We start from the raw sequence: 23,379 nt of genomic DNA, 5'->3' as shown, positions 1-23,379 counted from the left end.
TGGCCGTGCCAGGCAGAAATCGTCATCTCCTGGACAGAGATGCTGGGAGAAGTGAATGCAGGACAGCGAGTCCGGGCAGGGGGCTGGAAGCCCAGGTCCCGTCCCTGCCCCTGTCGCAGACTCACCTGGGGAAGCTGGCGAGTTTTTAGCCTCGGTTTCCCCATCTATCGCGCGGAGGTGACCAGCGTCTGGTCTGAGGCTGTGACCTGCGACCCACAGCTGCTGGGTCAGGAACCCTTCTCTCTGACAAAAAAAGCTTTCCATCGATGCCACCATGTTCCGGTCGCCGAATATGAAGCGCGTGAGCTCACCTGTGCCATCCGTCGGGAGTCCAAGCGGCTTCGTGCCGGGATGAAGCGCTGAGGTCAGCTCTGTTGCAGGGAGAAGGGAAATCGCCGTGCTACTGGCACAACCGCCCCGGAGACACTGGGGTCACTCGGGGCGGCCAAGCTGGGGGCTGTGGGTTCACCGGGGAGCCGAACGCAGGGCCCAGAGGAGCAAAGGAGCAGCTGATAGGGCGACAGTAGCAACGAGAAGCAATACTGACTGGGAACCATCTTCTAAGACAATAAAAACAGTTAAGTCCTACCCTAACAGGACTGCCGGCTTCTGAGAACTCCTGCAAATTATTTTCTGAAAACACGTTAGAGTGCAGGTGATCTCACCAGGTTTTTGTATACACCTTTACAAAAGCTGGCTGAAAATGAGCAGGCTTGTGGATTTGCAGACAGCTTACACCTCCAGCCAGCGGCGAGCTAAGACACCATGCAGTAAAGCTCCGCTTTCCTCCAAAGGTAATAGTGCTACGTACCCTATGATATGAGCCACGGCAGATACCTTTTGATAGCGTAAATAAAGTACTGGCTTTTCTTTTTGGTTCCCGCTGGCTGACCTGAAATATGTTCGGAAACAAATGAAAGCATGTGCGCTCTCAGTTTGAAACCGGGGCTCTCGCGGCTTCCCTAACGCTGTAGCTGAGGCACAGCGGTTGTCCAAAGACCGAGCACGGGCGTGATAACGAACAGCGGCGTCACCAAGCCAGCTTTAGTGCCGTCTTAGGGGACCGGCCCTCTCCGAGGAGCTGACCGCCACCGCCACGACCGGGTCGGGGACAGGCTCGCACCCCAACCGCCACAAAAGACCACGACAGCTCAGCATCGGTTCCTGGCTTTATTATCACAGACCCCGTTACAGACTCGGGACCACGGCACCGGAGACGGCGTTACTGAGGCGAGTCTTCAGACGTTGTACCCGATCAGGCCACCCTTGCCTATGATCTCCCCGATGTAGAACCACATCAGCACCTCCGTGGCCACCAGACCGTTCCTCAGCGCTTCCTGAAAGAAAAGAAGCCACCGGTTAGATCGTTTGCTCCTGCGACAGCTTCCTTCCCCACTCCTGTAGTCGAGCTCCATGTAGGACAAGCAAAGCCGTCAACTCATTCACAAGGCAACCGTTTAAGTGAAAAAACAAGAGTGCAACAGAGCATTTATCGCATTCAGCCACCACCCGACAGACCCTGTCGTTAAGAGGGCTCTAAAACGTTTAGTCATTCCTGGTTTTTTACAGCCCTTTCAAAAGATCGTTTCTTAACCCGTGTACGTGGGAAGCGCTTTAATTTCAAGGCCGACCGATGACGCAGCCGTTCCCGGCGGCTGGGCTAAATCTCTCTCCCCTGGGACAGATAAGGACGGGGCCGCAGGAGCACGAGCGCAGCCTAGTCCGGGCGGGGAAGAGTTAAGGCAAAGCCAATACAAGAAAAGGCTTCCAACTCTGGCCCCTAAATTCCTTGGGCTTCAAAGCCAGGGTGCCAGTGGTTAAGCCAGGTCTTGAAAAACACCGCGCAGAACGCCTCTGGCTCGTACAATACTCTGATAGGGCCCGAAGAGGCTGCAGAATTCGCCTGTGCCTCAGCTTTATCCAGAAAAAACGGATACATTTTGGTAAACGTAACGTTTTGAAAGCCTGGCACCGAACACACCGCATCTCTGGAGCGCGAGGTGCAGCCCAGCTGGCGGAAGACCGGTCTCTCCCCGCCCCGCAGAGCCCCCGCTCCCCGCGGTACCTTGACGGTGAGCTGCGCCAGGCGGCCGTCCTGGAAGCTCCTGACCATGGCCTTCATGCTGTCGATGGCCCGGGGGATCTCGGCGGGGGTCGGCGGGGCCAGCTCCACCTTGGCGTAGTACCAGAACGTGGCCAAGCGGGGCTTCGAGTACGCCACTGCGGCTGCCGGGAGAGGGGGGGGGGAAAGGCGTTTTCCCAACGGCAGGTGCCCGCGGGGCCGCCCCGGGCCCGGCCCTCGGCCCTCACCCCCCGCGCCCGCCCCGCCCGCCCCTCCGGAGCCCCGCTCCCCGCCGCCGCTCACCGCTGAGGAGCTGCGGCCCGCGGGCGGCCAGGCGCTGCGCCAGCCTCTGCGCGGCCTGCGCCATGCTGCCGGCGGCCCGCTGAATGTCACCCCGCCGCCGCGAAGGGCCCCGCCGCCGCGGCTGCCCGCCCGCCGCCTGCCTCCGCCCGCCCGGCAGGCGCCTGCCGCGGGCAGCCCCCGGCGAGGACCCCGGGCCGCGCCGCCGCGGGTTCGAGTCCCGGGCGGTGCCGGTGCCGCTCCCGCCCACGGGGGACGGGCCCACTCGCGCCCGGCTCTAAGCCAAAACAAAGAGGCTTTCCTACCCCCAGCGCCTCCCTGCCGCCAGACCTCCACCGCCAGCTGTAACATCAGCTCTGTATTTAATTTCCATTAATTTCCAGCGCCCCTCCGTTCCCGAAGGCCGTTGGGAAAGGGAAGCCTGCTCCGCCACCGGCGCGCACGAGGAGCACGACCTCCAGCCCGCGCCCACCCCGGACCCCGGCAGCGGCTGCGGTGCAGAGGCATCGCTTTCACACGGAACGGGCGGTTACAGAGTTTAAACACAGCAACAGAACGGGGGGAGGGTTTTGGTGGTGCTGGAGAAGAACACGGCCAACACAAAGAACAAGTAATAGAGGGCCGGGGCGGCTGCCGTCGTCCCCCGAGGCAGAGGCTCACAGCTGTAGTGCGGTGAAAAGTCTTAGTATTAAAGAGTAAGTCTCAAAAGGAAAAGACAGAGCAAGGGAGGAAAGGGAAGGTCCTAGGAGAGGCTCTGGAGATGCACTAAATGCGGTCTTGATTAAGGTGGCGAGTTGCACAGACGCTCCAGCTGCTACCCCTGCAAGGCATTTATCTCGCCAGTGATTGTAGGTCTAGGGGCGAGATCCCGGGTTTCAGTTCAGCGTGTCCTCCAGCTCCTCCTTCTCCTTTTTCCTCTCCGCAAGCCACCGCTGGATCTTCTCTTTAAGCTCTGTGTTTGGTCTGATCTGGTCCATAGTGAGGGGGCTCCGATTGAACGGATCCGTCTGGTCACTGAAAGACAAAGCATTGAGGAGATTATTCAGACCGTTCCAGCGCTAGGAGAAAAAGAAAAAAAGGAAGGTAGGCCAGGAAGAGGGGCATGATCTTTCTGCTGTGAAGCGAAGCAGACACGCCGAGACTGGCCATCACTGGATAAGCGAAACAGATCCCCCAAAAGCATCAAATCACAAGGCCTGTGCTTCGTACCTGAGGAGGTGCCGGGCTATAGTTGACCGGTCCACGGTGACACGGGAGGAGGGCAGTATCACAGGGTCCGACATCAGAGTGCTCATGATCGGATCCAGGAATTCATCGCAGGCGTCGGCGTAGGTCTCCTCCTCCTGCTGCTGGCGGTCTGCAAGAGACTGGCGGGCATGCGCCGCTTTTAGAGACTCGGTCTCCCCGTTTTGTCCAAACCAGGTTTGCGCCTAACTCGTAGCTAAAGCATTTACAGGTCCGTGCTGGCAGGGAGCCCTCCCCGCTGCCCCACCTGAGCCTCAGAGGAAGCCCCACTCCCAGGAATCCAGCTCCACACAAAGATGCAGTGATACACGGATGGAAAATGATGCCAGGAACCCATTCCACCTTTTCTTTTTTGTGAGCTTAAAGCTTAAATTCACTCCGGTTCTCACCTTGATCCTCTCAGCCAGGTTACTGAAAGACACTATCATGTTGCCGGGCTTGTTGATTTTCTTCAGAACCCGAACGGTCTGGGCAAAGAGTGTCGGTGAATAGGAGCGGCCGTCCTTGGGCACCGTGGCACAGAAGTTTTCTTCATCCCTGGACCACAGGTTGACAGAGAGCAAAGGTTTAAGAATCCACATTTATCGGAATGCAAAACCACAGTCCCCACAACAGCTGCATCACCATAGCAAAGGACTCAAAGCTAGGGAAAAGCTTGACCGTAACTGAGCATTTCTCCCAGGTCCTCTCCAGAGCAACCCAAGGTACGAATGTAACCGTGACGGTGCTTAACTTCCATCCCTGCTAGCTGGGTTGCAGCTGACTTCCCCAGGTAATTTAAATTAAAATTATGACAGAAGAGCACAGCACACTTCTGAAAGGCCCACTGAGGCCTGCGGTAAGCAGGCAGAGCGATTCTGTTAGCGCTGTTCCCAGAGAGGACGCTCCTGCCCTGCAACGCAGGGGGCCACAGGGCTCTGCTAGCCACGACGTCCCCGGGATGGCTGCAGGATGGCTCCCGCCACCCCACACGCCAGCTCTCCCTTGTCACCTACCCAAGGTTTAGGTAGATGGTACAGATGTCGGACACGAGCTGCTGCGGCTTGAAGTCAAACTCGCTGAAATCCTTGACTTTCAAAGCTCCCATTTTAGGCCCGACCAGGTGTTGCAGAAAGTAGTTGAGCATGGAGATGATGCGCTCAGCAAGGAAAGGATGCACGAACAGGGACTTAATTTCTGGAACGGAAACCAACAGTTCCCCAAGCTTCTCAGCAATCCCGTCCCGCTCCGACCACCCTGAAACCAAGCTCCCGCCCACCTGCTCCCAGGCGTCGCTCTCCCTACCCGAGGTCAGGAAGGCCAGAGTGCCAATGGTTTCGTTGGACATGATGTTGTGGAAGCGCGCCAGCTGACCGAACATCTGCAGGCTTGACTCCTTCTCGCGACGAGCCTCCTGGGACAGGCTGTCCCATTCGCCACGGTCCTTCTCGATCTGCTGAACTTTAATCTTACTGAGGTACTGCAAAGACACGGCAGGGAAGTGTACGGGAGAACAGGCAGGTAAACGAGCAAGGACAGCTAAGCCAGACCTGTTCTACGCTGCCCTGGGCTGACAGAGGCCAAGTCGGGACACGGAAGGTACAGCGGAGTGCTCGAAAAGGCCTCTCACAACCGCACGTTTCACAAAACACGGAACATTTTGTTAAGATGGCAAACCGTAGAAAGCCCTTGGATGTTCACAACCAGATGGGCAATATCCACATCACCCATTTTATCTGCTGGCCTGCCGACAATCCATCCTATGGCAGGTAAAAGCTCCCCCAAAAAGCCCCTCCTAACAGCCACAAGCAGCTGTGAACGGCGTGGAGAGACAGTCACCACGCAGCAGGGACATGAGTTCACCTGGCACTTGCCTTGTAAACCCAAAGCAGAACCGCCTGGAGACAAAAAGCCTTTGTTAGGAGAAAGCACCTGCGGAAAGGCCACGGGGATTTGATAATCAAAAACTGCAGAGGTTGTTTAAAGCCTGGCTATGTCCAGATTAGCAACAGGCAGATGTCCTCGCAACTCCCCAGCACACTTCATGATGGATCTGAAAAAAGCCCTTTTGCTCCTCTTTGTTCTGACCCGCCTCCCGAGACCAAAGGGAGGGAAGAGAGGGCCCCGCGTGCAGCGCCCCAGACCCCGCCGAACTTCTGCCTTCACCCCTTCTCCCAGGGCATTGGCCACAACAGCCTGGAATCGTTCCCTGCAAACATCTACTGCACAGATTCATCGGGCAGGACCAGAGCGAGCTGATACCGTTCTAGGGACAGAAGGTCAGTATCGCACCCAGCCATCTTCAGGGGAGAGCGAGCTGTTGGTTACGTGATGCCGACAGCATGTGCGCTCAGCCCTACCTGTATGGCTTCATCCAACAGGAAAATAGCGTCGTTCATGAGCAAATTAAGGAAGCGCAAGAAGAGAGGAGGGTTCATTGCCTCCAGGTTCTCTGAGGCGTAATCAGCCAGAGCCTGCAAGGAATGAGAGAACGGTGAACGCTGCGGCACCGTCGCAATGGCAGGACACAGATCCGTGCGCTCCGTACAGAGCTGCACTCGCTCCCTGACATATGTGCCTCTTGCCTCACCTTTATGCTCTGCCGGTACGAATCTGTGCCCCACATGTACCTCAGGATGGGATACATGGGACGGCGGTAGTTAAACTTCTGCTCGAACTGGTGCGGGTCACCTAGACACAAGCAAAAGTCAGAGCATTTCAAGTGGGCAGCGGGCACAGGCAGGGGCTGCTGATTCCTTCTCGCAGTTTGTTTGAAATAAACCCCTGCTGCCATACAGGTCAGTGAAATCTGTCACCGCTTTCAAAGCGGTACAACCGATCCCCTGTTAGAAGAGGACAGGTGAGGACCCGCTGTAAGCATTGCCAAGCTGAAAAGCTTGAGCTCCAGAGATTATCCTTCATAGATAGCTCCAGAGGTTATCCTTCCTAGATACGCAGTTCTGCACAAACCAGAAGTTTGGAAAGACCAGCTTTGCTGGAATGCCACCTGCCTAACAGCGTCAAAAGTGCAAATAGATTCGTTCGTTTTTACCGAGGTACTTTGAGCCCTGGAGGCACTCCCCCTGCAGACCTTACAGAAGGAAGACAACTCTTCTGCTTTCGTGCTTACCGGTAAACTCGATATCCACAAAGACTTTGATAAGCGCCTCGGCAAGATGGGCAGCGTTTCGGTAAGAGCAGAACACTCGCTTGCGATGAAACACGCTTGAGACGAGCGGGTTCTGGGCCTGATCTAAGTGAGGCATCACAGCTTCCAACACTTCTGCCAGCTTGGCTCGCAGATGAGGATTTTTCATCCTGCAAGAGAAAACAACAAAGCAAATCCCAGATGGCATGAGGGCCGGGGCACGGGGACCGAGCTGTTCAGGAAGCACTCCAGGAGCTGCGCCCATCCGTGCAGGAGCGTCCAGCGGTTGCAGACCATCTGTAAAACTAACACTGGCATCCAGCGGCTCCCTCTCGATCCCGGAGCCACGGGGTGAAGGCACGCACTCAGTGCCCACAGTTAAATCTCAGGCAGAGAGGCGAGAAGGTGTGGGAACAGCAAAGCTGTTGCTTCCCTCCCTCCCGGGCAGCGCACGCTGTTCGCAGCCCCTGCTTGCCTGCCAGCTGTAGCTCCCGAGCAAACGCGACTTGCCCTCCCAGCTGTTTGCTTCCTGCCCAGCAACTTGCTTCCTACTTATCCTGCAAGTCCAACGCGCTTTGCCCACTGAGCCTGCTGTCCAGTACATGACAGGTCGCTGGGCTGAGGGTACAACTCTCCTCTGCTGCACGCGTCGGGCAGAAGCCAGACCACCCGCCCAAGGTCACGCCGCAGGGTTCTGCCAGGAAGAACTACAGCCTCCATCTCCCGGGGCCAGCGGGGAGAGCGAAAGCTGCCTACCAAGTGAAATCCCCATCTGCTCCTGCCGCCGTCGTGAGCTCGCTGTATTTACACATGCCAGTATAAACAAACGAACAGCAGAAATGCAGCGTGCGTGGCGACGTCTTATCAGGAAGATCGATAAAACTACTCAATTTTGTTCAGCGCTCAGTTACCATAGTAGACTTCATAGAGAGACTCCAAACAGATCAATCCCAATAGCTTCCTTTAACAAGTACCAAAATGGCTCTAGCTGACGAGGCTCCTGCGTAATACAACCAAACAAGTATTTAGACGCCGAATCCTGTCTGTACCTCACGGGAAGCCTGTGCTTCACTGTGCCTCCTGCGGGCAGAATTTGGCTTTTCCAATGAGATCAACCCACTCACGGACGTCTAAACCAAACCTCAAAACACCTCTGACAATTACCACTTGCTTGTTCCCCTCTGGGTGCTCTGCAGATAAGCACCCAGGGCTCACACCTGGGGCTGTACATACCTCTCCACGTCACCCATGAAAACAGTAACAAAGTGAAGGACGTGCTCCAGAGAATCGGCGGAAGTCTCCAAGATGTCGTCAGCGAAACGCCGCAGGAAAATGAAGAAGTCGCCCAGATTATCGGCAAAGAATTCTGCGAACAGAGATCGCACCTGAGTTCCTCCTCGGGCAGCTCATTTTGCCCTTTTCTAGCCTCCCGCGCGCTCTCCCCTCATTGCCCTGATTCCGACTGCAGTTTCGGGAACTAACTAGGTGTATCCGCACACCGCAATCTGTTGCCTGACAAAATTTGTAAGACGCAGGGTTCACTTCACCTCTCTCAGAGGTCAGGTCACTTACTGGGTGAAACCCAGCAGCCGCCTGCTGATCGTACGCACTGTCACACAAAAAAACTCAAGGGAGGGGAATCTCTAGACAACAGAAACCACAGCGGGGATTTTGTGCATAGGGAGAACAGTAAATCAATACGGTATTTGGCAAATCTTTGCAACTTGGCCATGAGTGGGATCCTTAAAAGGCCAGCAGCATCAATACCCTAAGTATGCCCCCTCAAAGAGCCCCAAATTTTCAAATGACCCTCTTCAGAGAGAATATTCTATGCAAAGAAAGATGCATCGGTTGTAGCACTGCGTCCTACTCTGGACAGAGAAGCGCTTCCTTGGACAGCTCTGCCACTGCTCGTCTAGAAGGCACCAGGACTAGTCTGTAAGGTGAACACGGAGGTCCCAGCTGTCTCTGGAGCTTCTGAGCTCGCTGCTGACCTTTTTGAAATTGTGGCTGACCCTCCCTACACTTCCTTACGTGCTCTGGACCCCTTCTTTCCAAAGGCAGAATGTCCTCTAAGCACCTTGGTGAAGAGGAAACCCAGGTGCTATGAACATCTTATGGAATCGGGCCACATCCGTGTAACTACCCTAAACGCAGTATTACGCGAGTAGCTCTAGACTTGGACGGTTAATTGCGGTAGGCACACAGACAGACCGCCAGCAGGACAAGCGGCGTCACCTGGCACATAGGCCAATGCGCTGTTTTCCACCTCTGGCAGCGGGAAGGTCAGCTCTACGGGCTCCGTCCCGTGGTTTCCCACGGCCAGCTGCACCAGCAGAACCGCCATGGACACCTGCAGGTTCAGGCAGTTCTGCAGCATCTGCGGCTCCGTCATCGCTGTCTTGGTGGAGAGATAGATGGTCATCAGGCGCTCGAACTGCTCCCTGAGGCTGTCGGCAGCAGGGCTGGAGCTCTGCTGGGCTTCTCGCCATGCTACTTGCAGGCGGTGAAGGCTTTGGTTTATCTTTACCATCTGGTCGTGCAACCTACCCGGAAAACAAGGCAAGGAGGAGGTGAGACGGGACGTACGTACGTTCAGCACAGAGTGCCTAAGCAATACATAAACTAGCGCATGCTTTTATCCTGTTCAAACCATTTCCCGTGGATAATCTGTCTGGGGGGCCAGTGACAGGAAGCCTTTGGAGAAACACAAGCCAGGGCTTGGGAGGATACCAGACCTTACCGAGGAACCGCAGCCGTCTGCAGAGCGGCCTGGTACAGCGATGGCCGCTGCAAAGCCCTCTGTAGAGGTGTGGGCAACGAGCCAGTGCAGCTGCAAGCCCCCTTAGGGTACCAAGGTCAGGAATTCGGCAAGCCCGAGAGACACCTGCGAGGCGACACTTTCAGTTTCCCAGCAACAAGCCGCCTGCATAACTTTTTTGTCTATTTCTATATTTAGAGAATAAACCAGAAGGGGACGGTGCTTGGATCAGCGGTGACCTCACAGTATCCAGGCAACGATTTGCAGAGAGAAGCTGAGAAAAATAGCGTGTTCTGGTGTCCAGAAAATCCTTTCCTGGAAATGGACAGCTACCTTGCGTTTCTGCTTCACGTTAAATCCATTTATTGGGGAGGTTCAGAGACCTTGCAGCAGGCAGGTGCTCTGCTGCCAAGATGCTTTCTAGTAGAAAAGGGAGACGCCAGCGGCTCGCTCCCCCGAGGAGAGGGGGAAGACGCACGACCCACGGACGCCCAGCACTTGGCTGTTAGGTGTCTATAAATGATGCAGAGCCCCTAAGGCTGTTAGCGTTGACTGTGAGCACCAGTGGACAAAGTTTATTTCTAAAATCAGCCGGCCTGAGGCTCAAACATCAGTCAAAACGTGCAGCAAAAGGTACTCGGCAGCGCAACTGGCACGCTCTGTATTCCGAGTATTTACTAAAAATTTCCGTGGCCGTACCCAGGTGGAAAAACAGCGCTGGGGGCGATCTGAGCGCCATTACCTGTGAAATCCCAAGTGAAGGGTGTACTGCGTGAGGACCAGGTTTTCCGTCACCAGATTGTAGCTGTTTGCAAACTCCGGCTCTTGCTCACTCAGAGCAGGTATCAAGCACGTTTCTTTTTCCAAACCTGGAATGAAAAGCATCTCTGCGTCAAATCCTACTCGACAGTGTCAGGGAGGAGAGGGCTCAAGAGGGCCCCCGCTGAAGACGCAGAACGACTGCTGGTGATACTAGGCAGTGTTGTGTTTGTCTTCAGCTCTTCCCTTGCCCCTCTCAACGCATTTAGCTCTCCCTTTACCGGCACGCATTGAGAGGGCACTGCCGGGAGAGGCAAGGACCTGAGGAGATCCCCTTTCTCGTTCCCTCGCTCTCCCGAGGTTTGGGCGTACCTTTCATATGCACATTCTTACTCCTCCTCTCCTCTTCGTTCAGCTCCTTCAGGGCACAGTAAGTGGGGTTGAAGGTTAGCAGCCTCGGAGATTTTGGTTTGCAGAAGGGCTGGCACAGCTTCAGGAGGGCGGCTCCCAGGTTGAGGAAGAAGGCATCTGAGGCGTACATCTGGAAGAAGATCTCCGGCATCTGGTTAGCCCAAATTTTGGTGCGGCCCGCATTCGCATGGAGGCAGTTTCCCAGCCAGGAGAGAATCCTGTGCTTCGTCTCTGGAGACAACTGCAACAGGTTCTTCAGCATCTGGTAGATCTTCTCGTGGAACTGGGCCATAAACTGTTATGGGGAAGGGAATGCGGTCGAAGGTGTCATTGGCGGGATCGCTCTTTTGCCTCTCCCGTCATTAACGCTCTCAGAGCTCTCCTGGCTCTTGACCGCATCCTGCTTTTCAAGGGCAGGCCTTGGCAAGCAAATCACAGCCAGGCCGCCTCTGTTAATCACCTGTCAGACACACCCGTTACGAGTGGGTCAAACCCCGAGGCCGGCAGCAAAGAATAATTAGGGACAGCCTCAAAAGCATAGTTGAGAGCAAGTTGTTTCCATGGGGAGTAAACCCAAAACTTTTTACACATTTTTGGCAGCAATGATGGCTGTGAAAGAACACGTGACTGGAAAAGCCCCTCTCTGTGTCCACTTCTGCACCCGAGCTTACTCCTGTATTTATATCCTACATTTTAATGCTTCGCTCCTCCCCTACTGAAATGTTCTGAACACTGTTCCTCTGAGGAAGCCATTTACTGTCATAACAAGAGAGAACGTTGCCCGTCACTTTCTCTGCTGGGGAGCCAACCAGCGTTTTAATTACAGGACAGGTGCTGAAAACTATTTCCTGGTGATTGCAACACCTAAGGTAGATGATCTTCACGTAGCACCTCGAGCTACAGTGCTGCTATCTGTTCCACGAGTACCTCCCCACCCTCTTCCCAAAGCTCAGACAACTACTCTGATAAAATACGACTTGCTCCACACGAAGACTTGGGTTACAACCACCTGGGGAGGGCAGCGAAACCATTCACACATTACAGCTGGGGAATCCACAGCAGTTTTGTGACTTGCTTAGTCACAAGCCAGATATTACAGAGTCAGCGAGGGAACTAAAGCCCTGACATCACGTCTTTAACCCCCAAGCAACGAGAGGCCATTAAAACACACGGCAAGCAGTGCTGTCACGCCTCAGCCCACCTGATGGATGTTGGATTCCTGCACTTTGATCTCTTGCGGGCTGGATCGGGATGGATTCAGAAAATAGCCGTGGTTCTCCACTACGCCGGGGGTCTTTAACAAGCAGGAGATATTTAAAATGGCGCCCAGCAAAGTCTTCTGGTACATCTGTCCGTTGCTGGGATCCTTGGGCTGGATGTAGCCTGCAAAAACCTAGGGAACACAGCAGGACATGCTGGCGGTTACGTAAAATCCCAGTAAAAAATCCCACAAACCGACGTGTTTGGGACAGGCTATCAGGAAGGAGAGGGAGAAGAGTAAACACACAGGGCACTGTTACACTGTACTGTTGGTCTGACCTCGACAGATCCGCTCCTATAAATGTGCCCCTCCTGCAAGCAGGACCCGCGAGGAGCTCTCGATCGGGCCGAGGCACCCACCTTTGCTACGTCCTTCTGCTTCGTGAAGTAGAGGAGCACATCGAGGTACGTGTACAGCAGGATCTGGCAGAGGTCCAGGTCCTTGATCCTGCCCAACAGGATGTCAAACACGGGAACCATGACCTCCCCAAACGTCCGCACCTCCTCGTCCAGCGTTAAGGCTTCTATGACCTCCTCGAGAAACTCGGTCACGTCTTCAAAGTCTAGCGAGGGAAGCAAGGCTGTTACCACGATGCTCCAAGCGGCCGAACCTCACGTGTACACACGACCGAAACGCAGCCCTCCCTTTTGGCAATGAGGGGAGCCAAAGCTTCGCCTGAGTGACAATGCTCTTCCCACAAGCTTTAGCGAGAAGTGCAGCCTCGCAGCACTAAGCCAACGGCACAACCCAGCCAGACTTACGCGCCCCTCTCAGCGCCTCCAGCATCAGGTCCACCAGCTGCTCGTACACGTTCTGGTTGACGTAAATCTCCGGGGTGAGGAGGACAGTGCGAGTATTCGACACGGTCAGGTTCCGGCAGCGCACGGCGAAGGGTAGCAGGTTCTCCGGGACCTTGGTTATCTGCGCAAGGAGAACGAGACAGAGTTGGGAGCCTGGCATCCGCTTCTGGCCATTGAAATCTCAGCTCAGTCACCTCGGACCAGAAAGCTGGGTGACAAAGCCACCTTCTTCCTCAGAAGCCCCTGCCCACCTCTTCTCTTGCCCTCTGGAAACAGGCATAGAGGTAGCGCAGAATCTGTCTCTCCCCCGCATCCCGGTCGGCGGAGAGGTTCTGCGTGCTGGCGGAGGTCATGTAAATCAGGTGGTTTCCAGGCTCCGGCAGCAGCAAGCGGGTGAACAGGGCCTAGGCACCAGCAAAGACAGAGGGAAAGTGGAACGGCCCTGGCAGAGAGACAATCCCTCCAGAAAAAGCAGCCCTGTATCACCACAGGCTAAGTTATTTCTGTCTGGAAGAGCTCTCTCTACCCCTCATTAAGTAACAGAGCACTATAGCATAAGCACTACAGCATAAACCTCAGGCTTGCTCCTTGGCTAAACAATTTCCCCAGTCCCCTTTAAGAGCGATAGCAGCCCTAACAGGAGTTATCTTCACTGAAAAACCCTCCAGGAATGACGAAGCTGAGCGTGTGCGTGAACGCCGGTCACAAAGTTTTGCTCGGCAGCGCAAGAGACGGCACGCTGCCCCGCTGCCAGCAGCATTTGCCTCCGACAGCCGCGCCCAAGCCTTCCCTCGCGCCCCATCCCGGCTGAATTTCTTCCCCTCCCCATCCCCAGCCAATCTGCATGGCAGCAAACTCCTGCAGCCTGCAGGAGGAGGGAACAGAAGCAGCAAAATCTAAACCTTTCTCAGCCTTGTACCCCAAAAACCCTGTGGCCACTTCCAGCAAAGCCGCAACTGGCAGCTCCACGCTAGGCTGGCAAACAGCTACATTCAGGATGCAGCACATGTGCGTTGCGAGGAAATAAATAAATTCCATTCCCGTTGCCAAAGTAAGCGGAACGCCTGTGGCCCAAGGCAGGTGGCCCTACCTGCTCGACGTTGTCCATGTCCAGCCAGTCCTGGTCGTCCAGGTCCGTGGCCATTTCTTCCAGATAGACGCAGCGCGCTGGGATCCCGTTCCCGCTCTTCATGCTGGGGTCGCCTGGGAAAGGCACGGATCGACCTGTTTCACCCAAACTGACGGACAACGTGCCGGCAGGCAACGCAACCTGCAGGCAGGGCCCTGCCCGCGGCAAAGCCGCCTGCTGCGAGCTGCTGTGCTGAGGCAGGCGCCCTCTCCCAGCGCTCCCCTCCAATTTCAGACGGATCTGGTAAGCTCTGCGCAGCGCCACGGAGCCTCCCCAGCCACCCGCCCCCCCCGGCATAAGAAGGAGGCTTCCCCGGGTTCCTCACTGTTGTCGAGGGTGATGAGGAAGATCCTCTGGATCATGTGGTTGATGTTGAGCTGCTCGCACAGCTCCCGCTGCGAGCGGAAGGAGCGGCTGATCTCGGCCACCGAGTAGTCGCAGTCGTCCAGGCTCTCGGAGACGCTGTTGTCGGAGTCATCCTGGCTGACCGAAGTCTCCTCGCCTGCAAAACCGAGAGCTCCTCAGTGCCCGGCCGGGGGAAGCCGCCTCGCCGCCGCCGGAGGGGCCGGCGCCCGCCGCCCCACCTCTCAGCTGCCGCTGCTGCTGCTGCTGCTTTTGGACGGCGGCGAAGTGCTTGGCGTCGGCGATGGAGCCGAAGAGGGCGGCGAAGGGGTTGCTGGAGATGCTGTTGTTGTTCTCCTGGTCGGTCATCTCCCCTCAGGGCCGCGCCATGCGGGGGGGGGCTGCGGGGAGAGCCGCCGTCAGGGCCCGCACCCGCCCGGCAGCGCCGCCCGGGCCCCGAGCCGCTCCCCCGGGCCCCGAGCCGCTCCCCCGGGCGCGGCGGGCCCAGCCCGCTGGCTGCTGGCTTACCGGGCCCGGCGCCGGACAGCACTGCTCGTCACGGGGCGGGGGTCGCGCCGCAATAGACGTCACATCCGTGCGCCGGAAGTGGGGCGCCGGAGAGGCGGGAGCTTTTGAGGAACGGGGCGGCAGCGACCCCTGGCGGCACGGAGGAGCGAGTGCCCCGGCCCGCCCCACGGACACGGGTGGGGAGGCGGGCACCGCGTGTAACTCACTAACGGCGTACAGAGACAAGGAAATCACGGCGGGCCGAGCCCGGGGAAGTTGAATAAAGAAGGCGCCAAGGCCGCGCGCGGAAGGAAAGGGACGTCCGGGGCCGTGGGCCGCCAGGCGCCGCGGGCCCGGCCTCGGCGCGCCGGGAGTTGTAGTCCGGACTACGGCTCCCGGCGTGCCGCGGGGCACTACGGCAGCGCGCAGTGGCCAAGCTTCCTCGGCGGCCGGCAGCTGTCAGTCAGCGCGGCGGGGCGGGGCCGGCGGCGGCAGGGCCAATGAGGCTGAGCGGGGCGGGGCCGGCCGCTATAAAAGGCCCCGCTCGCCGGCGGGCTCCGGCCGCCGGAGCGGCCGCGGTGGGATGGGGCTGCGCTGGGTCCCGCTGCCCCGGGGGGCGAATCCGCGCTGTTTTGGGGCAAAGGAGCGGGGGGCAGGAGCGCTCCCCCGCCAGCCCGGGCTCCTGGCCCCCGCCGGCCCCAGCCCCTGCCCGCCCGGGCCCCCCCGTGCTGTGCAGCAGCGGCCCCCATCAAGCATCACACGCATCAGCAGTGTTGGTGGTGTTCGTTTGTCTGGTTCTTTTACTTAAGAGACTTTAATCACCCGTTGTTTTGATCTTGCGTTCCTCGTTACCAAAGAACAGCTTTGCAAAAATGACGCCACGCAGCTGCGGCCGAGGGCCGGGGTGGGAGGGCTCAGCCCCGCAGAGGGAGGGTGGGCTATGGCACTGTCGGCGCGGGACCCTCCGCCGGGCACCCACCGCGCGCGCCTGGGCACCCAGTCCCACAGCCCCCGGGGGCGGCTCAGGCGGTGGCCTCCCGCTCCAGCAGCTCATCCCGGCTGCCGGGGACGCTCAGCCCGGTGAGAGCATCCTCGCCGGGCCCGGTCCCCGGCGGGGCGCAGGGCTGCAGGAGGTGGTCCCAGTAGAGGCTGAGCGTGGAGTGCTCCTGCCGCTCCAGCTCCTTCAGCTCGTGCAGCTCCTTGGCGCTGGCCGCCGGGGTCTGCACCTCGAAGGTCATCTCGAAGCGGCTGTAGTCCACCCGGAAGGCGCCTTTCTCCAGGGACATGCAGGGCTCGAAGCGGTACCCCCAGAGGATCTCGTCCTCTGTGTACGAGGTGCGGGCTTGGCACGTCATTCCTGCGGCGAGACAAGGGCTGAGCCGCCGCTGCCGCCACGAACCCCCCCGCTGCCTAACGAGGGGCTTCCAGCCCCAGGTCACCCGTTGCCGGGGTGGAGCCAGTTTTGACCCCGGGCATCTCTTGCCAGGATGCCAGCCCCAAGCCCAGGCTCACCCGGCATCTCCGGGACCCCAGGGGGGCCGCCCGTCCCCACCCCGACCCCCGCGGACCACTCGCCTGTGGCTTCCACAATGCCCTCGAGGATGATGATGATTTCGAACTGCTCCCGGCGCAGTGACTCGGCCGACATGTCCCAGAAGGGACTGCGGCGGTTGATGACGTGGCAGATGATCTGGGGCTCCACCAGGAACAGGCGGTCCTCCCCCGTGTCGTAGCCCAGGTTCAGCTCCGACTGCTCCAGGGGGATGAACTCCCCCTCGGCCGTCTGCCGGGACTTGATCAGCTTGGCCCGGATCTTGGCGTCCACCATGTGGCTGTCCCGCAGGTCCCCCACGCGAAACATCAGGCAGAGCTTCTCGTCCCGGTGGGAGACGACGCAGTTCTTGCTGAAGATGAGGGTCTGGGCGCGCTTCTTGGGCCGGGAGATCTTGACGAACATGCAGCCCACCATCAGGGCGTCGATCATGGAGCCGACGATGGACTGCGCCATCAGCAGGATGACGCCCTCGGCGCAGTTGGCCGTCACCATCCGGGAGCCATAGCCGATGGTCCGCTGGCTCTCCACCGAGAAGAGCAAGGCGGAGACGAAGCCGTCCACGTTCTCGATGCACGCCCGCCACTCGGGGTCGCCCCGGTGCCTGACATCACCCCGCACCCAGGCGTCGAAGAAGTAGACGGTGCCGAAGACCACCCAGGTGACGATGTAGCACATCATGAAGACAAAGAGGAACCAGCGGTACTTGAGGTCCACGATGGTGGTGAAGATGTCTGAGAGGAACCGCTTCTTCTCCTGGATGTTGCCCAGGTTCACCTGGCACTTGCCCACCTTGGTCACGTAGCGCTGCCGCTGCCGCTTGCCAGCCTGGACCACCGGGCCGTCCTCCTCCAGCAGCTTGCGGCGCCGGCTCTGCAGCCCCTCCGGAGCGGGGATGGCAGCAGCGGCGGGGATGCTGCGGGCAGGGGTCTTGCCGTGTGCCGAGCTGGGGATGTTGGGCACGCTCAGCGCATGCAGTGGGTACCGGCGGGCGCCTGCCTCCCGCGGGGCAACTGACGGGCACCGGGAGAGATCGCCAGGATGGTGCTGGGCGGCCACGCTGCTGCGGCTCGGCGGCAGGGACAGCTCGCCGGGGAGGATGCCGCCGCGGCGGTGCAGGGATGGGTAGTTTGGCATCAGGGCGCTTCTCTTGGCGGCACCGGCACCAGCTTGCTGCCGGCTGTCCTCTGCCATAGCCCCAGGGGCGGCTGGGAGTTCGGGCTGCAGGGTGGAAAGGAGCCCACGGGTGAGAAATTGCCTCCAACAACCACGACCGCCCAGCAGCATCCCGTCTGAAGGATGCCCGAGAGCCCCGGCGCGAGCCATACCTTCTGGGGGAAGGTGCCATACCGGCTGGTGTCGGTGGGCGGCCGGGGCAGGTAAGCCAGCAAGTGCTTGGCGGTGGGGGTCTGTGCCGGGGGGATGGAGTTGCTGCGGCCGCGGGGCTCCTCGGGCGCCAGCTGGCCGCTGCTGATGCTGTTGCGGGCGCAGGGGAGCACCATGGCAGCGCTGGGGCGGGGGCTCAGCCCAGGGCTGGGCGGGGGGTCCTGCCACGGGGGACACAAAGTGGGGGGTTATTTTGGACGTGGAGGGCGGTGTGGGGCTCCGGCCCTTCTCCACATCCCCACGGGCCGGGGTCTGGCGGGGCTGCCCTTGCCTGGCAGCGCATGTGCCGGCCACGGAACCGTGCCGGGGCGGCTACGGGACGGCAGCAGATGGCTGAGCCTATTAGGGGCCATAATTGCATTGCAGAGGCCGGGGAAGGCGGCATCCATCTCCGGCAGGGAGCAGCCCCGGCAGCGGGCAAGCTCCGGGTGATCGCCCACGGCTGTGCTCCACGCTTGTCCTGGGACGTGGCCGTAATTGCCGGTTCTCTAACGAACTCTGAGCAGGCACAGGCAGCCCCCGGGGGCGGGAGGAAGGACAGCCCGTGATAGCGATGCAGACCCCATAGCTGGGCTCTGCGGACGGGCTGAGTCCAGCCCGCTCCCTGTGGAGATGCGGTGGGAGGCGACGTTCCTGGAAACACAACCGAGAGCAGTAACCCGTGGGGACAGGGATGGAGATAATGGGGACGGGGATGGGGATGGAGATGGGGAGCACGGGCGCTCTGCCTCCTCCGAGCATCCCCTGCCGCCGCAGAGCAGCAGCACCGGCGGTCCTTGGCGCGGCGATGGAGGACATCAGCCTCCGGACAGACCTCCCAGCCCCGCGCACACCCCCAGGCCAGGCGGGCACCCACCTCACGTGCAGGCGGAGCGGCTGCCAGGCTGGCAGGCGTCGTCCTCGGCTCCCAGCTCCCGCTCCACCCTGGCTGCTGCCAGGCATCTTCCCGCCGGCCGTGGATGGGAATTCTCCGCCGGGCTGTGCTGCACCGCTGCAGCCGGTGGGAGGGAAGGAAGGGGAGCTCGGCGGCGGCCGCCAATCCTGCTCCAGCGGCAGAAGATCACCGTTAATCTGTCTCAATGACAGGCACGGTTACCTCGAGATGATTTAATCGGAAGGAGCGGGTGCCCTGACCCCGAGGGAAGGAGCAGGAGGGGTTTCCCGGCAGGTTTCCCTGCTCTCGCCCTCGGGATGATGCTCTCAGTCCACCCTTGGTAATGGGACCGTCAGCAAGGGCTGGAAAGCGTCCCCCTCTCCTGCCCGGTCCCTGCTCCCTCGCCCCCGGCTGTGGCCTTTCGGGAGCCCCCTGCAAAGGTCCCCCACGGCTCACCGGGGCCAGACCCCCAGCGCCAGGAGGACTCAGTAATTTCCCAGCCTGGCCCCCAATACCCCCGTTGATAAGAAAGACGGCAGATGAAGGAGAGATTAGTCGCTAATCTCCCAGGGAAGATGAATCTGCAAGCTGGACCCTGCAGAGGGGACGCGTGCGGGGGCGGATGGGAGGCGAGCGCCAGCACAAAGTTGGGATTTTCCTGACGATGCGGCCCCTCCTTTTCCCCCATCTTTTTTTTGCAGCAGGACGTCTTCTCCCAGGCAGGAGCTTGCTCATGTAAAGCACCAGCAGCTGCGTCCCCTGACGCGGTGCTGGGCACAGGAGGGGGTGACAGGCGCCCACCTGTGAGCGGCGGGCAAAGGCGCACCCTCCCTTGGGCATCCCCGTCCTCGACACAGCTCTCGCAGGCCCCTTTGCATATTTATTTAATGACCAAAGGGGAGTCGATGTCTCAAACCCTCCCAAGAAGAGCCCGACGCTGGCTCTCGGCTGCCCGCATCCCGCCTTGGGGTCCCCTCCCTGTCCCACCGCGGCCGGAGCCGCTGCTGCTCAGAGGCGCTTTCCCTGCCAAGGCTCTCGCTTCGGGGTGGCTGAGGCTCGGAGGATTTGCATGCTTTGGCTTAACCCTCCCGGGCACGGTGAGGCCGCGGCGGGACCCTGGCTGGAGGCGGGGGGGCGGACGCACCCGGCTTCTCCAGCCGAGCCGGGCGTGCTTTTCTTTTAGCGTGGAAAAACCAACAACGGCTGGAAAATGACCGTGGCCACACCCCGGCGTTGGAGGAACAGGCTTGAATTCGCTCCCCCGGGTGCCAGATGCGGCCGGCGGCGGGGCGGACGCTGCTCCACAAGCGTTAATGCCGGTGGCGGCTGCTCAGGGCGGCTTATCTCAGCCCGGCGCGCAGGTTAGCGGGGCGGCGTTAGCATGGCCGGGAGCTGGCGGGCGAAGGCGCAGGCTGGGGGGATGCTGCTGGCCCTCCTCGGGTGGGTCTCCTCCTGCGTCACCACCTTTGTGCCACTCTGGAAGAGCCTGAGCCTGGACCTGAACGAGCTGGAGGTCTGGACCATGGGGCTCTGGCAGGTCTGCATTGCCCGGGAGGAGGGGGCGGTCGAATGCCGAGCCCACGGCTCCTTCCTGGCGCTGCCACCGGCACTGCGCGTCTCCCGCCTCCTGATGTGCCTCTCCAACGGGCTGGGGCTGCTGGGCTGCCTCCTCGCCGCCCCGGGGCTGGAGGGCTGGAGGGCCTGCGAGGGCAAACCCGGGCTAAAGCGGCGGCTCCTGCTCGCCGGGGGAGCGGCATTCGGCACGGCGGGGATGGCCACCCTGGCGCCGGTCTCCTGGGTCGCCTACAACACCGTCCTTGACTTCTGGGACGACACCGTCCCCGACATCGTCCCCCGCTGGGAATTCGGGGAGGCCACCTTCCTGGGGTGGTTCGCCGGAGCCTTCCTCGCCGCCGGCGGGCTGCTCCTCGCCTGCAGCGCCCGCTCTGCGACGACCGAAACGCCACCGGCCCCCGCCTGCCACCAGCCCCCCGCCGCATGGGGTCCGGCCGGGGGCCACGACCCGCACCCCAAAGCCGCAGACCTGGTCATCTAGGGACTCGGGGCACCGTGCCCCACGTGCCTCCTGGCTCCTCCCGGTGCAGGGACGGCTCTTGCATGTTTTACAGGATGATTTGCCAATTCCTAAAGCCACCTCGCAGATTTTTTTCCTTCCTACGTGCGTCTGCTTTGCTTTTTCTTTTTGAAGGAGTACCAGCTTTTCCTGCAGCACTCGCCAAGCGAGCGTGGGAAGGGACGGAGGCAGCGGCAGAGCAGCGGGCAGCACCTTGTACTCCTGGTGACATTTGTGGTAGGGTCGCTTAACGATGACGCTGCGCTCGCATCCCCTGCGAGCCCCCCGCAGCCGCGGCTGGTGCGGTTAACAGCTGCGCCCCCGCGTAGCAGCTCGTTCCTTGTGTCTCCGTATCGCTCTGGTGTATTCGCAATAAATTATCTCGGTCGTCGGCAGCGTGTTTCTGTGCTCCGAACATCAAGCTGCATCTTGCACGAGGCACGGCGTGAGCGGGGAGGAAGGGCGGGAGCTGCAAGGGGCAGCGATGCTGCTCCAGCGATGCTGCGGTCTGTCCAGAAAAGCTTGGGGGGGAAAGAGGGAAAGGTGGAAAACAAGGGGGAGAGGGAAAACGAGAGACGAGGTGGTACCGAAGACCGCTCCTGCTGCAAAGGCAGGACGCCAGCGGCCGCATCCCCTGCGGTGGCCTTAGCTTCTCGTGGCTGAGACGATAAAGCCGTAAGCGTGCCACAGACCGTCGTGTAGAAAGCTCCTCAGCTGCATCGTTCACCTGCGCACGAGAGGCAAGAGCGGGGTTTTGGGGGTCTCCTCAACCGTTTCTTCCACGTTTTCCCCATTCGGCTGTAAAAGCAAAGCCTGCTCGCAGGCCTCTGCGCGCCCCACGGCACGGAACGTCGCACTGGATTAACACCCCGAGTCCCGACGGAAGCCAGCCCGCTGCTACGGCACTGGTTAAAAACCGAGTTCACCGCTGGTTTAATCCCCGCAGGCTGAGAGCCGCGGGCGCGTGACCGAACTCGAGGAAGCCCCCAGCCGACGCCGGCATTCCTGCGGGAAGCAAAGTCCGCTTTCCCCCAAAAGTCCCCTTTCGAAACCTGCCCTTTGCTCAGCTGGAGAGGAGGAAGAGGAGCGGGAGGGCAGGGAGAGAGAGGAGAGCTTCGCCCCAGGTGTTTCTCGCGCCGCCGGGCTCGGGGCACGGCAGAGTTAAGAGGGGAGAGGCGGGTGCTGGGTCCTTCCTAAGGCAGGCGGAGGGAGGCAAAGGAGGAGGGCGCATTCTTGGCTGGCGAGCGTGCTTTCCACAGACCTGCACCCACTGTCAGCCGCCCTGGAGGGCTCCGGCCAGCCCAGAGAGCAGAGTCTGTTTGGGCTGGAACCTCTCGCCCAGGCCCTCGGGAAACGGGAGGACGAGACACAGAGCAAAGGTTTCCAGCTTCGGGACGCTCCTCCCTTCCAGCCCGACCCAAATATCCCCGCTTTCCAGGCACCGACCTGCGCTCGGAAGTCTGCTTTTGGTTTTCTAAAGCAGGCTTTGGCCATCGGCCGGGCGTTTCGCTTTCTGGCAGCAACACAAAGAACGGGGCAAAGCTACCGTCTCGTGACGGTCGGAATAACCGGATTCTCCTAATTTGAGAATCTCTCCCCAAACCACATCCTCCTCGCCTGCAAGTCGGAAGGACGCAACAGCATTGCAAAAGCCGTCTGGAAATCGCCAGGCGTCTGCTGGCCGGGAGGAGCGAGCGCGGTTCCCGAGCGCGTGGTGTCACGGCCCCGGGGTCTCCGCGCAGAAGTCCGGTGTGCTCCGTCACTGCGGTCGCAGCCCCCCGAGAAGGGGCGGGAGGGCTGTTCCTCCCGCTCTCCGTCACGACAACGGGGAGAAAAGCTGAAAAAGCGGCAGCCCCGGCTCTGCAGCATCCCAGCACCTGGCAGAGGCAGGGCTCGCTGCCTGGACACGGGCAGCTCGAGCCTCCAGATAACGGCGCTTCCGCTTTATCGTCAAATAACTGGGAGAATGCAGGGTTCTCCCACGGGAGCTGTTCGTTCCTAAATAACGGGGAAACGCACACCGACAGAGCGGCGGGACCGCGCTGGCAATTTCCACTCAAAGACAGCTCTGCTAATTACAACAAATTTTGTACTCGGAACAAGTCCATGCAACATCTGTCTAATTTGTCGGAAAAAGCCCTCCCCCGCCCGCGTCTCCCCCCTCTTCCTCCGCTGCCGACGAGAAATCTGCATTGTCAGAGCGGTGCCAGCAGCAGCAGGTAAAAGGGTGCCGTCGTAACGGAGGGTCATGTTAGCAGCTCAATATGTAATTAAATGTTTCAATTCCCCAATTAATAAGGAAACTCTCCATTTTGGCTACAGGAAGAGGGCGGTTTTTCCTCCTCTTCGCTAATTTAACGTGAATGCTTCTTTACCGCCGCTTGCTGGGGAACGGCAGACTCCCTCTTCCAACCCCGCCGCCTTCACGCAGAGCGGCTTGCAAGGGAAAGGGCTCCAGAAGAGTCCCCGCTCCGAAGACCAAGACTCAGCAGAAGCCTCCCAGCATCGACAACCACCACCGACGTTTCCTCAGGACTCCCGGCCTCGCCCCAGCACGCCTCTCTGCACGCCCGCTCCCAGCCTAGCGACGCTCAGAGTCGCCAAACTCACCGGGTTTTCTGCTGAAGCACCCGAAATTCCTGGCCCGGGAGCTCCCCGCTGCTCCGCCGTCTTCACGGCAGACCCACGACGAGCTCGCGAGCGCACGCCCGGGAGCCCCGTCCGGCTGCGGAGGTTTCTGCGTTGCTCTGCCCACAGATGATTTTTTTCCTCTGCTTCCCTTTCTTCAC

The 23,379-nt window shown here is 59.8% G+C and overlaps 4 protein-coding genes across 4 annotated transcripts; 1 reads left to right on the top strand and 3 right to left on the bottom strand.

Annotated features, from left to right (window-relative positions):
- Positions 1–1,151: 1,151 nt before the first annotated feature.
- ATP5MG (ATP synthase membrane subunit g) lies at positions 1,152–2,519 on the bottom strand. Its single transcript, XM_082330828.1, has 3 exons — positions 2,366–2,519; positions 2,066–2,226; positions 1,152–1,337 (listed from the first exon to the last, which is right to left on the bottom strand). Exons 1-3 carry the CDS (start codon positions 2,427–2,429, stop codon positions 1,239–1,241), a joined length of 324 nt encoding a protein of 107 aa, XP_082186954.1. The 5' UTR covers positions 2,430–2,519; the 3' UTR covers positions 1,152–1,238.
- A 138-nt stretch (positions 2,520–2,657) lies between these two features.
- Positions 2,658–14,808, bottom strand: UBE4A (ubiquitination factor E4A). The gene is made up of 20 exons (XM_082330827.1): positions 14,726–14,808; positions 14,440–14,598; positions 14,181–14,357; positions 13,817–13,929; positions 12,978–13,130; positions 12,688–12,847; positions 12,286–12,488; positions 11,867–12,058; positions 10,627–10,960; positions 10,238–10,364; positions 8,973–9,280; positions 7,968–8,100; positions 6,717–6,904; positions 6,177–6,277; positions 5,947–6,060; positions 4,892–5,066; positions 4,603–4,783; positions 3,997–4,144; positions 3,572–3,729; positions 2,658–3,376 (listed from the first exon to the last, which is right to left on the bottom strand). Exons 2-20 carry the CDS (start codon positions 14,564–14,566, stop codon positions 3,238–3,240), a joined length of 3,231 nt encoding a protein of 1,076 aa, XP_082186953.1. The 5' UTR covers positions 14,567–14,598; positions 14,726–14,808; the 3' UTR covers positions 2,658–3,237.
- An 867-nt stretch (positions 14,809–15,675) lies between these two features.
- On the bottom strand, positions 15,676–17,758 carry LOC309599239 (G protein-activated inward rectifier potassium channel 4-like; the record flags this gene model as incomplete). Its single annotated transcript, XM_082330509.1, has 3 exons — positions 15,676–16,061; positions 16,280–17,477; positions 17,585–17,758. The coding sequence occupies 3 exons, from the start codon at positions 17,756–17,758 to the stop codon at positions 15,727–15,729; spliced, it is 1,707 nt and encodes a 568-aa protein (XP_082186635.1). The 3' UTR covers positions 15,676–15,726.
- A 1,851-nt stretch (positions 17,759–19,609) lies between these two features.
- Positions 19,610–20,572, top strand: CLDN25 (claudin 25; the record flags this gene model as incomplete). Its single annotated transcript, XM_082330494.1, has 1 exon — positions 19,610–20,572. Exon 1 carries the CDS (start codon positions 19,898–19,900, stop codon positions 20,570–20,572), a length of 675 nt encoding a protein of 224 aa, XP_082186620.1. The 5' UTR covers positions 19,610–19,897.
- Between the last annotated feature and the right edge of the window lie 2,807 nt (positions 20,573–23,379).

This window comes from Platalea leucorodia (assembly GCF_965183815.1).
Source record: "Platalea leucorodia genome assembly, chromosome: 20".
Taxonomy (NCBI): domain Eukaryota; kingdom Metazoa; phylum Chordata; class Aves; order Pelecaniformes; family Threskiornithidae; genus Platalea; species Platalea leucorodia.
Note: the sequence above shows the minus strand (reverse complement) of the source record. Positions and strands in the feature narration are given on the sequence as shown.